Source organism: Neolamprologus brichardi, chromosome 19, assembly GCF_056152115.1.
Source record: "Neolamprologus brichardi isolate AB-2024 chromosome 19, ASM5615211v1, whole genome shotgun sequence".
In the NCBI taxonomy this organism is placed as follows: domain Eukaryota; kingdom Metazoa; phylum Chordata; class Actinopteri; order Cichliformes; family Cichlidae; genus Neolamprologus; species Neolamprologus brichardi.
Genome location: NC_142122.1, coordinates 11,308,596 through 11,323,541, shown reverse-complemented (window position 1 = coordinate 11,323,541; position 14,946 = coordinate 11,308,596). Strand labels below are relative to the sequence as shown.

The window sequence follows — 14,946 nt, the reverse complement described above, 5'->3', positions numbered from 1 at the left end:
ATGTGTCAAACAGATTGATGATGATGACAATGAGGAGGCCCCTTTTACCCTCCTTTTAGAGAAGGAGCTCAGGTGTGGGAGATTTCTCAGGATAGCTTGCATTTTGTTGATACTTAGTTTCTTTCTTATAGGAGTTACAAGTCACACAATCATTGTTTTTAAAGTTTTAAAATGAGGGAGATGAGAGATTAAGTGGACATGAAGATTTAAATATGAACAGAAGATTTTCTGGGGATGAATAATTCAGTTATCGTATGAAATGCTACACTCTAATTAACTGATCGCTCATTAGTTTAAGGATAAGAGAACAGCAATGTAACATGATTATATTTATTTAATTATACAACATCAAAACAGAGCAACTTATGATCGATTTCTTCATGTGACCTTGAAAAGAAGAAATGCTCAATTTGCAGCTCACAATCAGGGACAAAGCAAAACCTTGTTTTATAATAAGTGCAAAAAGAAATGCACTTTATGTGTAGCAAGCTCATTCTTTAATTTCGGTTCCTCATGTCATGTGCTCTGCACGTACACGTCTCTTCAACACAACGTGGTTGAGGCCTCTCCCACTGCAGGAAAAAAAAACAGTCGAACTATTTCCTCTGCGCTATAAATGCAGCACGGAGCGCGGCAACATCTGCACTTTAGAGCAGGCGTGGTCAGTCAGAGCTAACAGGTGGGCCGGTGACAGCTGCAGGAAACTTTATCAAGACTTTGCTCTCTCCTCCAGACTATCACTCACAGCTGCAACAAAAATGCCGAAGTGCCCAAAGTGCGAGAAGGAAGTTTACTTCGGTAAGATCTGAGTTCTCTATTACAATTTTGCTCGTGTACTAACACTGTGAGAAGCATCCGGGATTTTCTAGTTTTTAAAAACTGGTGGCTTTTTTGTACAAAGGACGAAACAGGAAACCAAGAGTCTGACAGACTGACTGAGACGCATGCCTTTCACTTGCATATTAGACGGGGAGGGGGGGATAGTAAACCTGTATATGATGCTTTCCTGGTGTATATTAATAACCTGCTACTGTTAAGAAAATAAGAAATGGTGCATGTTTTGTATTTTTGGAAGAGTTTAGCGTTAAAAAAGCAGTTAAATTGCTCAAAAATACGCAATTTACAGGAAGTCAAAGTATGCACGAATTAGGATGAATTATTAGATTATTGCTAACACCTGTGATACATAATATTATCTATACTGAATACACTTAAGCTTTGACAGTCACAAATAATAAATTAAATGTAATCAGATAGTTACACAGATAAATAGCAGCTTTAACAGGTCACTGCATTCTGGAAGCTTTCTTACTGTCAGACTACTTTAGAGTTTGAGGTCTTTGCTCCTGGTGGAAGTGGTTTGTCCTCCTTAATGAGGGATGAGTTCCGTGAATAATGACTTGCCCAAGGAAACAGGTTTCTCCTCTGCTTAAATACACCTCTGTCTATCTTGTGAGAATGCTATCAAAGCAGGGACCAGTTACAGCATCTGGGGAGGAAAAAGGGGGGCTCGCTCATGTTTATTTGTGTCTTAATCCATTTACCACATTGTCTCTTGCTCAGTAGCGCAACAGATAAATCTTCTCTTGGGGAAGATGTATAGAAGCTGAGGCCAATGCAAAATACAAAGACGAGTTTGGACTGTCAGTCAGATGGATGGTCCGTGTGACTTTCCATTCTCCCTGCTCATGGATAAACTCTTCCCTCTTGGCCAATACAAGCAAACCAATTTGTTTTGGCCAGAACAAACCAGCCAGACATGGCTTATTTTTTTTCCTTTTTTTCCCCCAGTTTAGGAAAAGAAAAAGTTTATTTCCAGCCGAAGGAGAAGAAAGCTAGAACAAAGCTTTGCCTTCTTTGTGTGGGCTCACAATCTTCTTGTTGTCTTGAACTGTCTGCACAACTGTCTCACTCCTTTCCACATCAGTGTGCGATTGTCTTTATTGCACTTCACTCCCCTCACATCTTTTTCCATCTCTTTTGCTGCTCTTCTATCTTAATGTCAGCAAGCTCTCAGATGGAAATGATCAGGCTACCGCTGCCTGCCTGAGTGATGGAGGTCCAAGTCAAAAGAAAAAAGAAGCAAATACTTTGCTGTTGATGGAAACTTTTCAGACACTCGTGCTTTGTGCTGCAGGACCGCTGTTGGGAGCAGGGCAGTGTGTTGATTAGGATGTGTAGAGATTGTGCATGCATCTTTAAAGCTTAACATTGAGTCTTGTGTGTTTAATTTACCCACATATAACGGATATTTTTAATCAGCCAGAGCCTCGGCTATGCAGCTAGTTATTTTTTTCTGGACAGAAATAAATGCGGGCTGTTATCTGCTTTCTCATCTAACTCGCTAAATAAGTGTACTTTTATAAACACGTGCAGAAAAAAGTCTAAGTGCTTAAAACGCCCTGTTTATTTCTCCTTTTTTTTAGCATAGCAGCCTGTCCTTGATAATTTGGGAAATGATTTGAAAGTAAAAGTGGGTGAGTCTCCTCTCCCATGGTACGTTTCTCCATTCAGATTTGCATGTTTGTGTATGCTGGACCTGCTCCAACGTGCTGCAGATTCAAAGCTGAGAGCGAACTTCGTTATTCTTCTGTCTGGCTCGCCTAATTTCATGTCATATTATGAGGTAAAATAAATACTGCAGCCGTCGCACAAAACAATAAGACTATCAGATTTATACACGATCAAGGGAGCGTGAACGCGCATCATTATATTCTCCTACATCACTGTCAAGCCACTGTTTGCTCAGCGCATTGGTTTGTTATTTGAAGTTAAGCACAGTCATTGTTTCAGGGTCGGACTTTTTTGTCCACCGCATTCAGCTGAAAAATTTTCAATGAGTTGGCCTGAGAGAGAGGCTGACCCCACCCTGCATCCACCATCTGTTGCATAACCTCGTGCCACATCGGACTATTCTTGGGAACTAAATAGGTCATTTCCTGACATTTTGACAGTTTCATTCTTTCGTGCATCCGCTGTCCTTTCTCACTTTTTAATTTTTAGAAAATCTTGTCTTCAGTTACCCCTATATGGCTCCGAGGTCTCCCTCGCTGAACCTGAGCAGTTTCTTGGCTGCAATTCGACCAATTGTTAGCATGTGACTTGTCTTCTCCATACATGAAACATAGGTCTCTGCTGAGTACGGTTCCCTCCCACTTTTACAGTCCTTATGATGGATCTTTGTGCAGAACAGCGCTGACAATCTGATAAAAACTGGCTATATCAGGGTTTATGAGGGACGCTTCTCAGGGACACTGAGGGCTTCGAGTACCACACCCAACTTTTAAACAGACACTGAATTAATATGTATACCTATTATTAATACACCCCATATGCGCCTCAGATTGTGACCGGCCCAGTAAGTTATTGTGGAAAGTTTCCGTGTCTTCTCCAGATGATACTATGTGTGTTTGTGAGGATAAATTAGAATCCGCTGTGATTACATTTGATTTTTTTTGTGCTTTGCAGCCGAGAAGGTGACATCACTGGGAAAGGACTGGCACAGGCCCTGCCTAAGATGTGAGAAGTGCAGCAAGACTCTTTCACCAGGCTCACACGCAGAGGTGAGATAGTCAAATCACATGAAAATATCCTGCAGTTTCACCTCCGGTGTGCACGGTTTTATCACATCTGCATTGAAGTTGAAGTGTTTTACTTTACTAAAACCACCTTCTAAAGACAGTCATAATGCAGACATGCACAGTAACAGCTTTACTGTTTCCAGATGGTTTGACACATGTTTGCCTCTTACAGCATGAAGGCAAGCCTTACTGTAACAAACCCTGCTACGCTGCTCTGTTCGGACCTAAAGGTAAGCGCATTCAGCTCGAATAATCCAGATTACGCAATAACTGAACTCGCTCCGACCCCTCTCGAACAGCACAATCAAAAAACTATAAAAGACAGACGCAGTCACCTTTGGTACTGAGACTCAGGAGCTGCGCCCTGATTGGGGATAATGTTTTGCATCTGTGTTGTGTAGACTAGAAATGGTCCTATCAGAGCACACTTATCAGCTGATCGCACATGCAGTAAAACATTTAAATGTCTCTTTAAACTCTCAAACTAAATGAAAGGATTTGCTCTGTCTTAGATTCTTGTAATGTTTAACCATTTAACCAATGTTTAATCACTTTTTTTTAAAATTTCTGTCTTTCTTCCTTCCAGGATTTGGACGCGGTGGAGCTGAGAGCCACACATATAAATAAATAGGTATTCACGTCCATCGTCCTTTCATTCATTTGCTTACATTTGCTCGTCTCCTATAGTCTCCATGCCATTTTCATACACAAAGATAGTAAGCAAATCCCTTCTTGTACTTTGCTCCTTCTAATGTGTGTTTTTCTTGGCGTCTCTGTCAGGTTCAGGGGCCCTGCAGTGAAAATGTTGCCTGGAAACTACATGGAAGAAGCCAGCATGCTCAGAAGTCACAATCAAAACCAGCAAACAAACCGTGCTCTCGTTCAGACACATTTTGTGTGCGTGTTCTTTTATTTTATGAATTTGAACTCTGTCGTCTGATTTTTGCATTCCCATTATATATTATGAAGTGACTGTCCTCTGGTCTCATCTTTTTATTAGGGCGGTCAGTCTGATTAAACACTTTTTAAAATTTGTGTCGCTTCTTTTGTTGGTTTTTTGCTCATTGACTCTCTGCAAACTTTAATTGATCCTATGCATGGAGATCTAACTAGCTGTTGGAAAATAAGGAGAACATATTGGAATAAAAGCCAGTAACAGCCAGATACAACAACACAGCAGTAGTTATTGCGCGATGATAAACTTTTGTTTGGATTCTTTGTTTGGATCTTCATCAGCAGGCGGAGCTGTCCAATTGTGATGAGCTTGTGTATTTTTCTTTGCACTTCTCACTCTAAATGATATCGTTTTAAAAATGTGTGACAGAAAACACAAGACGAGTGGGAACTCGATGGCATGAAAGGTCTATTTCTGGACCCACAAAACTTGCTAATCCACAGGAGGACACATTAAAGAGAGATTTATTATCAACATTCTCCCAACCTATGATGTAAAGCCTTACCCACAGCTAAAAATAAATGCCCACTGCAGTGCAGATGCACTGATTACCAGGTCAAGCCAAGAAGAATAACCCATCAGCCTCCTGTTTTCGTTCCGTTTTATGATAATGGAAGATAATGTGAGTTATGACTTCATCCCAGCAGCATTAATGTTTCCATTTTAGTAGCTGGCTTTTGAAAGGAATTGACACCTGAACCTTGACCAGGCTGCTGCTGATGGTTAGGCGGTTCGAGTCTTTGCAGCTCGCCGCACATTTCCGCTTGGTTTCCAGAGTTTTGCCCTTGAAAAGCAGAGCAGCCACCATCGTCTCTCTCCCTCTGCCATCGCAGCAGGACGGTTGCTGTGGCAACAGACACAAATAAGCCACAACAGATGAGCAGTGTGTCCGTCAGTCTGGCTGTCACCCTTTTTGTCTTAAACAAAGAGGCTCGCTGTCAGGGGAAAATCTCGAGCAAGGCCTCAGACACTCAGGCAGCTGATGAAGGCATGCAGAGGATGTTTGGCAATCAAGTCATTTATTTCTGCTTCTCCTCCAAACTGGCTGCGACACACGGTGTAAAAACAGCCTGCTCATACATGCTGAAGGTTCTGTCTAAGCGCTTGTTATTTTCCGGTTAAACTGCATGATAATGTCAGTGAGACATTATCAGGGATTGATTGCAATCTAGTATGATATAAACATCCGTATTTCTATGAAGAAGACCAGCTGATAAATTCCCAGAAGTGCCACCATAAAATGTTTAGTTTTCAGAGTTGCCCCCTTCAGGGCATTAAAAGAAAATAAGTTTTATGGAATTAGCTTTTCAGACCCAGAAGCTACAGTAGGCCGGTCTTTTATTTACGGTCTTGTACTGCACTTAGCAAGCTTGACCATGCTGACAAACTACAAACCCAGTTTTAAATAACTTGAGACGATGTGTGACGATACAGACACCATTTAAAGAAAAAAGTTACATATTTTTTAATCTGATGGCAGCAGTGCCATGTTTACCACTGTGCAGTGTTGGGGAGTAACGGAATACATGTACCGCCGTTACGTATTTCAAATACAAAATATGAGTAACTGTATTCCGTTACAGTTACCGTTTAAAAAGGTGGTATTTAGAATACAGTTAATTTGTTGAAATAAATGGATTACACGGCGGTACTTCCCTGTTTCATATTGTGGCGGGTCAGGACTGTTTGGGTTTTGTTTGACAGCTACTTTCTGTTGTTCCAGGTGGCAGCGTTACGGTTGCCATGGTTACAGGGTGACGCTCTCGCTCTGCTGTTTCCTGGGTGAGAGAGGCCTTTTTGTTGTTGTTGTGCTAAGCTAATAGGCAGAATGCTACCGGTATAGCTCTAAAGAATGTAGCATCATAGGCAGTGTAGTCCGTGCTGCAGGGAGAATGGACTGCCATACACGTTATGTGTCTGTGAGCGAGGGAGGGAGAAAAAGGAAAAGTACGAGCTGTCATCGAGCAAAAAACGGGAGCTGGAAGCATGTAAATATAACCACTGCAGCCAAGAAGAGTGCCTGACGAGCCCAGTTGTAAGTAAGCTATTAAGACTGGACTGTACACCGTGTTCGTGTTTTCCTCCAAAAACAATAAGTTCCGTTGGAGCAGCCTTTCAATGCCTCTCTCTGTCTCTCGCTAGCAAAGTTGACCCAAACAACAAAGTAAAGCTAGTTTTCGGCTACGAGCCCGACACAGAACCCATTGTATTAGCCAGAGGTCCCTTTACTACGGTTCAGAGCCGCGGACCTTCAGTAACAGTAATAAATCACAGCAATAGTACATTCATGTAGTTGTAAACAGCATGATAATATATTAAGTAATCCAAAGTATTCACAATACGTTACTCTCATTGAGTAACGTAACGGAATACGTTACAGAATACATTTTGGGGCATGTATTCTGTATTCTGTAATGGAATACATTTTAAAAGTAACCTTCCCAACACTGCCACTGTGTAGGATCTCCTCTTCTTTTAAAAAAACATGCCGTAAACGTTTGGGACCTGAGGAGTCCAGCTGCTGGACGTCTGGGAGAGGAATGTGTTCCTATATTGTCTTGTCTAGGATTCTAGTTGCTCAACACTCCTGCGTCTTCTTTTGTTGCAAGTTTTGCATCATGATGCAACAAATCTTTGCAACATTTAAAGACTACAGGCAGGTCGGTTTAGCACCTGTATTCCTCTACTATGAAGCCATGCTGTTGTAATAGATGATAAATGCAGTTTATCATTGTTGTGCTGAAATATGCAAAACCTTCCCTGAAAAAGATTTATCTGAATTCGAACATATGTTGCTCTAAAACCACCAAACTCGAATTAACAGATGTAAATTTATTCTGAAATTGTCCTGAACTAGATGCCCGTATCAGTACCGGTTAAGAATTTCCCACCAGTGCATCTGTTGTGCATACAGCAGTAAACATCCGCTATTACACAGTCAACATCCAGAAAAAAGGGAGAAAAAGGGAATCAGACATTATTAGAAACAATATTTAAACAAATCAATAAAAATATGAAGCACTTACAAGCCAGATATGCATCAGTAAAGTCCAATAATGATAATGAAGGTACAGTAGAAAAGAATTGATCAAAAGCTTAGGCAGAAACTTTTTATATTAATCAAGCAAATCTATTTAACGCTTATGGATGTTTACAAGTATAAAGCAGTGAAAACGTGCTTCATTTCTGCGTTGGAAAACTAAATGATCTGATTGAGGGGAAAAGAAAGTCGAAGCAGGTTCCCTGCATTGGAATAACTTTATTTGGAAGTTACGAATAAGTAGGGTTACTTTTCTTTGAATTGGTATAGTGGGGTGCTGTGCATCTAAATGCCTCCTGTGATGATAATAATAGCTACCACTGTGGCTTCAAACATTTCCTTCTCAGCTTTCTGCACAGGAAATACCACATCTTTGTGGTTGTGATGCCCTCAGATGTTTGTGTGAAATCTGCAGCTTTAGTTAAGTTTATAGCGTCATGGTAAACAGCCTTTAGTGCCTGAAATGTGACCATAAGCATTGTCAAAAACAAAAGAACATGCATCAAACGCAGTCAGTGATGAGCAGACTTATTCCTGGCTCCCAGCGGCACATATATGATTCATGTGGTTGAGGCCTAATTTATTAAAGTGCGAATAATTTTGCTGATCATAAAGAAAGCATAGTGCAGGCAGTACACATTCACTAATGCTGACTTACACAGCACTTAAAGTGAAGGGCTTCCAGGGTTTTTTTTTTTTCTGTCACGGTGGAAACCAGGGTAATTTGCCAACACAGACCCGCTGTGTCAGCATGAAAAAGAAAATTGGACCCATGAACCTTTTAAAGACTGGAAAATAATTGTCTCACAGTTGTAATAGCTCATGCACACACAGACCTGGGAATGCCGCTAGAAAGATGGACTAATTCTTGGAAAAGATCCAGTTGTTGTGAACGGGATCCGCAGCAGTTGATAGCATGAAAAGGAAGGATAAAATAAAACATGTTAATACAAATAAAACACATAATTGCCATTCTTCTAGTTTAATTTAAATTATTACTAAACATGAACAGCACATAAAATTAATTACAAGCTCCACAGCAGGTTCTAACTTCTAAATGTTTATTAAAATCTTCTTGAAATTTTATTGACTTTGGCGACCCCTGGTGGCAGTGCAAAACGCTGCACGCGGACCTTGTCCCTGTTTAAAAAGCTGGAGGTGATTTGAAGGCCATTTTTTTATGATTGGTGGAGCACAAAATCAGCAGGTGAGGTCATGGCAAGGATCTGTAGCATCCTGTCATCCACCTGAAAAAGCAGGAACAGATTACAGAACACACTAATTAGAGAACACACTTTAATTGTGGTTGAAATCAAAGTGCAGAGGCAACAACATTAAAACAAGACATGACCAGAGATGTTTGTGCTAAAAAATATCTGGAAACCTTAAAAATCATGATTCTTGTCATATCTGTAATAAACTTCATGGCTTTCTTCGTAATGTGTTGTTGAACTATGTTACTCTGGAGTTTGGCTCGGTTGTCTGAGTGAAATGTAAATAAAAACGGAAAAGCAGTGTCTTGCAGATCTCACAAACCCAGCATATTACATGTTTAAACTGAAAAAATGTTGAATTTTAAGAAACATATAAGGTCATTATGAAACTGATGGAACAGGGCCATGTTTACCACAGCGTAGCATCCCCCTCTTCCCAACAGTCTGTAAACATCTGGGAACTGAAGAGACCAGCTGCTGGACTTTGGGGAGAGAAATATTGTCCTATTTTTGTTTTGATATAAGATTCTAGCTGCTCAAGAGTCCTGGGTGTTCTTTGTTGTATTTTTCATTTTGTGATACTGTGACTGACAGGTCTGGACTGCAGGCAGTGCGGTTAAGCATTCAGATTCTACTAGGAAGCCATCCTGCTGCACAGGACAGTTTCAACTTTGCCTCAGTCCTTTTTAAATAAGATTTGGCCAAGAGAAGATGGCAGTGTTTCTGGGTCTTATTTACATATGGCTTCTTCTTTGCATGATAGAGCTTTAACCTGCATTTATGGATGACTGGGTGAAGTTCATTGATAATTTTAATGGGCTCCTTGCACACAGAGATTTCTCCAGATTCTCTGAATTCTTTGATGATCTTATATACTGTAGATGATGATATACTCTTTTCCCAGTATTTACTTCTGAGACCCTCCCTTTGAGGTGCTCTTTTTAATGCGCAAAAAGAACATTTTGCCACTTAACCTCATTAGTTGTGAAATTTTTCTAGCTTTTTGAATGTTTTTTGTGTTCTTTTGTGAATAACAGATTTGCAGATCAATGCATTCTGCTTTTATTTACATTTCATACAGCATCTCAGCTTTTTTGGAATTTTGTACATTACTTGACTAAATCCAGCCTCCGGTTTCTAGAAGAGGGTTTAAAAAGGACAATGCGTGAGAGCAGGGACTGAAGAACAGGAGGGATATTTTACATCCTTGAGCTTAACAGTGAATCTGTATCAGATGTGTGAGGCTATGGAAATCATAATCTGGAGCACACCAGTTTATACATAGGCCTATGCCTCTGGCAGCATGCTAATATTCCTCCAACATTACATCAGTTTTTCCTACAGGACTGGTCTGCTAAGAAATTAGAAGGTGTGTTTGTGAAAATATTCCTTACACCCGCACCGGCCTGTGAACATGTGGTAGAATGTCCAGCCTGCCGTCAGCTGCTAAACCTGTTAGTGGGATGTTTTAAAAGACAAAAAATGAGAACAGGAAATCAACTGTATACTTTTCACTCACTTAAAAACTGACCCTTGCAGGTAATTACTAATAACTGTTAGGAGTTTAAATGAGTTGTTCACTTTTTCCCCTCCGTTAGAAAGAGGGATTTCTCTTGCTCTAATGGCAGTAATTCAGTCAAGGTTAGCAATTTTCAACAAAGCAATTTTCCTAATTGCTTCCAAGTTTAAATATGATACTGCAAAGATGGCTAAAAATGACTAAAGTTTCAATCATAGGAGAAAAAACCCTCCTGCAAAAGGAGCTCAAAGGAGCTAAGATAATTATCGACTGCTTTAGGCCTCTGATTATTTAAACACAGCAATATGAGATTTGGAAATAACCTTTGATTGAACTACTTACAACTAATCTCTGTGTAAACAGATGGAAAATACCACTTTCATATTTGTCCAGCTACAGCCAGCCGTCAGTTTGTATAGCTCAGCATAAAAACTGAGGCCTTCAACTTCAAACATGCACCACACAACAGGAAGTCCCCTGCTTCAAACTCCATTTGGTGTATAAGTGAGGAAGCTAGCTTCATTTCAACAACGAAAAGGCTATTTCAACACTTTTAATGTATTGTTCATCTTCATTGTCTTTCACTTAAGTCTCTCTGTTTAAGCCCCGTGATAGACTCACAACCTGTCTACGCTAGCAGCTAAGATGCTAAATTTGATAAGTCTAAAAAATATATGGATTTTTTTTTCGAAAGGTGTTCCCATCATTTTCTTCCTCTACCTCATCTAGAAAAAAAATCTGCTGTTATTTAAAATTATTTAATTTAACTTCTTTGAGGTGTGTTGCAGTCGCAGTATTGCTTTGGACATAGCTAGGCTAGCAGTTTCCCCATGTTTACAGTCTTCATGCTAAGCTATGCTAAACAGCTCCTGATTGTAATTTAACAAATTAGTGTATTTCCCAAAACATTGAGCCGCTGTTTTCAAAGATCAATTTTCAAGCTTCCCAAATCCTCTAAAAGTATTGAAAGGTTGACTAAATGTGGAGCAGACATTCTTGCATTGGCTTTAGTAGCAGCAGCAGTAGTAGCATGGTAGGGAAAGGCTGCACTACTTAAAAAGCTAAAAAACTACCTTTTTTCTTTTTATCAGTTACCAGCATTTCAAGGAAGGTCAAGAAAAATTTGACCTTGAGTGAAATAAACAGCAAACTATTGTTTGTTATTAGCCTTATTAATGCCACCTAATTTTACTCATTTTTTTATGTGGTCACCTGTAAACACTCCAGTTGGACAGTATCACAATCCTCCACACTCCCATTAAATAAAATAAAAAATAAAATCCGAAAATAAAATCTGGTGTGGGGAGTTTGTAAAATGAGTCTTGCACAAATCGGGTAAATCAGGGTCATCTCTATCCCCGGTGAGGATCCCAAAGCAGCCTGTTGGCTGTATATGTTAATTCAGAAGTTCAGTTTTCCTTTGAATGACTGTGTAGCAGGAGAATAGCTGGAACAGCTATTGTGAGAAGAATCTGGTCCTTACTTCTGTTACTGATTATTGATGGCTTTCTCAGATACTCTCCCAGTCTTCATCTACACCTCTTTCACCCCTTGATCCCTTTCTTTCTACCCTTCCCCTCTTAATTTCTTTTTTCCATCCTGCCGCCTCTCCTATTTTTGTCTTCCCGCCTTCCCCCTCCTCCTTCCCCTGGTACATTATTCCTCTCTTCCCTCTATCCGCCCTCTCATCTTGTTTACAGGGATTGGGCTGGAGTTGATTAGTGCTGCTGGATGTATCTGTTACCGCTGCAGTGCTCTGTCTCAGCAGATGTGTATAAATAGACCCTCTGGCGTTGTAATTGCTAATAAGGATCCAGTGTGTGTATGTGTGTGCAGAAACGATGAACCGCTGCCATGAACGCTTGTATGGGAGCCAGCTCCCCAAAAACCACACAGAGAGGGGATAAGTCGGCCTCTCCAAGCCTACGAGAAAGCCTCTGCTCTGAGGTAGTTAATGAGACGGGAAGGCCTCCGAGCCTGGATTGGATGTTGGATGTTTGGGAAAATAATAAAAAATCTTGTTATTTTCCATGTGTTTAAGCCAAATTAACGAGTTTAGCAAGCATTCCTCTCTGTTAATATGGCTTCAGGTAGTTTCAGTAACAAGGGGCTCCTTATAAGAATGAAATTCAACTGTATTTTAGTCTGTTTCACACTCTTTGCACCCTCCCCTCCTTCTGTTTAGGAACGACTTGAGAAAATAAACCATTTCCGACTGTGGTGAAACAATGCCATTAATCATTTACAACAATAAACGGGGATTGGAATAAAAGGCCACGGATGTGGTTCTGTGAGGCTGCACTAATCAGCATCCTATCACCACGTCCAGCATCTTAATTTAGCACATTAGTATGCAAACCTTCGCTAATTACGCCTGAATGCAACAATATGCACAGCTGCTTGTGAGGTGGTCAGGCGTTCCCCTCCCGCCCCACCTTGGGGCATCGCAGAGCAGCCTTCAAACATTTCTGTGACTCTGCGCAACCAACAGTTCACACCCACCTCATTCCATAATTATTAGCCATCTGTACAGCTGGTAGATGGAAGCCAGGGTTTGAATGCAATTTATTTTGTCACTTTTTTGTGCTTAGTGAGTGCAACCAGATGAGAAATGCCTGAAAACACGCTCCAATGTTCTAATAAGTGGTTATTAAACCTGGAGGATCAGAAAGCTATAAGATACAATAAAATAAGAGCTGGTGGAAATATATTTTGCAAAACCTTTGAGATGATTGCACAGAGAGATAGCTGAGGGGTATATAAATGTCTGCCGCAAAATCAGCTTCAGTCAGTCAAAATGTTGCTGAGATGTTTCATGTTTGAAATGGATGGGTATCTTGAAAACCTTTCATTGTCTGGACAAAAAAACAAAACAGATTAAACTTAAATCAATGAACCCTTTATACTCTTTGTTGTAACCTTGAACTTTTCAGCAAATGTTTGGAAACATTTGTCAGATTTTAGGTGCTACATTTAGGTGGCAGATCCGTCCAGGATTTGGCAGGATCTGGACATCAGGCTGAGAGTCCTCATATCACACCTCCTGCTGGGCTTGGCTCTGATGGCCAGGCACGGAAAGTAATATATCGGGTTTGAGCAACAACAAAAAAAAAATCCCCACATTCATTTCCTCTCTCTAAAACTCCCACACACACACTTGTTCACACACACTCAGGGAGAGCACCTGGCTGTATTTGTCAGGTTTCTCTTGACACATGTTGTCTGAGCCTCAGGGAGGGATTTGGACTGTAGGAGAGGTGTTATAAATAACCTCTAGTCTCTCTTTGTTGATGTGATGGATGCTCTGCAATACCGGCGCTGATACAAGTTGTCATTAAGTTGCAGGAATGTCTTAGAAGTGTTTTTAGGTGTAAAAGATGAGTGCAATTTTTCAAACTCAACCAACGCTCAGAGATGGATGCGATGGAGGTGTTGTGGAATTTTCTGATTCAGTGTTTGCAAAGCTTTGCCTGCCCTGATCTCTAATTTTCTCCAGCTGTAAGATAGGCAGATAAAGTTTTGTGATCAGGATGCCTGTTTCCCTCCTTGGCTCCCACTCCTCCTATTTGTCTTCCTCCTCCACCTCCTCCTCCTTCTCCTCCCACGGGTTGGAATGAACAAAAAGAGAACGAGAGGACACATCTGAACAGCATGCTGTTCTTGTTTGCCTTTCCCAGATTGCCCTGCTGCTAGTGGGAGTATTCAGTTTCCCTCATCACTTTATCTCCACTGTCAGCTCCTACAGTTATCTCTTAAACATCCTACACAGTCACAGACCATATAGACCCAAGCATCATTGTTACAAAGGCTCAGGTTTTTACAAGTTTTATGCTCTAACCTGCGCATGCGCATCCTAAGCTGCATGAATGTAATGAATGAATAATGAAAATATAAGGTTTGTATTACACACTTTTGTTTTCACTCTAATCTCACCGATAAGAGCAGGAACTTTATCTTTAAGAGCATAACCTCACAATGAGGATGATGTAATGTTTATCTATGTATTCGTCTACATATATATAGATACATAGCTAGATAGATATTAGGAAACTGGGCTAGACTAAAAGACTAGAACAGATGGAGAGTCTCTGAAAGCAATATCCTGAAGAAATGGGAATAAATCCAGCAAAGACCTGAGAGATGCAGCTGATTGATCTACTGTTCGTTGAAGCCTCAGCAGAAATTGTCTCAGTGGAAGGGTGGTGGTCAAGAAACCATTTTTTAAGGAAGAGAAAGAGGAAAGGCTGTAGGCAGTACAGTTATGGTCTAACTGTACTGGAAACCAGCAGAAGCAGGACTGAGGAGCGATGAACCCAAATGAGAAACTTTTGGTTTCTCTTATATATGGAGATCTTTAAGAGATTAAACTGTGTCGAAGAAGAAAGACGGTCATACCAAATATGAACAAACTGTTTTTGTCTGATTTCCTGTATTTCCATGAATATTTAAATATGTTGGAATAAATTGCTGCACTGACTTGCTGTCATGTCCCATATTTATGATACCAAATAGCGTACAGCTATATGGTTAAATATGACATAAGCCAATCAGATTTGATTAAGCCATCACAGAACAGCCTGGCTCTGGGCACAGAACAGCTTCCTCCTCCTTTCCTCTGCCTGAATGAACCGCTGCAG

General features: G+C 40.5%; 1 protein-coding gene across 1 annotated transcript; it reads left to right on the top strand.

Annotated features, from left to right (window-relative positions):
- Nucleotides 1-613: 613 nt before the first annotated feature.
- On the top strand, nt 614-4,616 carry crip1 (cysteine-rich protein 1). Its single transcript, XM_006798785.3, has 5 exons — nt 614-798; nt 3,469-3,563; nt 3,754-3,811; nt 4,168-4,212; nt 4,362-4,616. Exons 1-4 carry the CDS (start codon nt 759-761, stop codon nt 4,206-4,208), a joined length of 234 nt encoding a protein of 77 aa, XP_006798848.1. The 5' UTR covers nt 614-758; the 3' UTR covers nt 4,209-4,212; nt 4,362-4,616.
- Nucleotides 4,617-14,946: the final 10,330 nt, after the last annotated feature.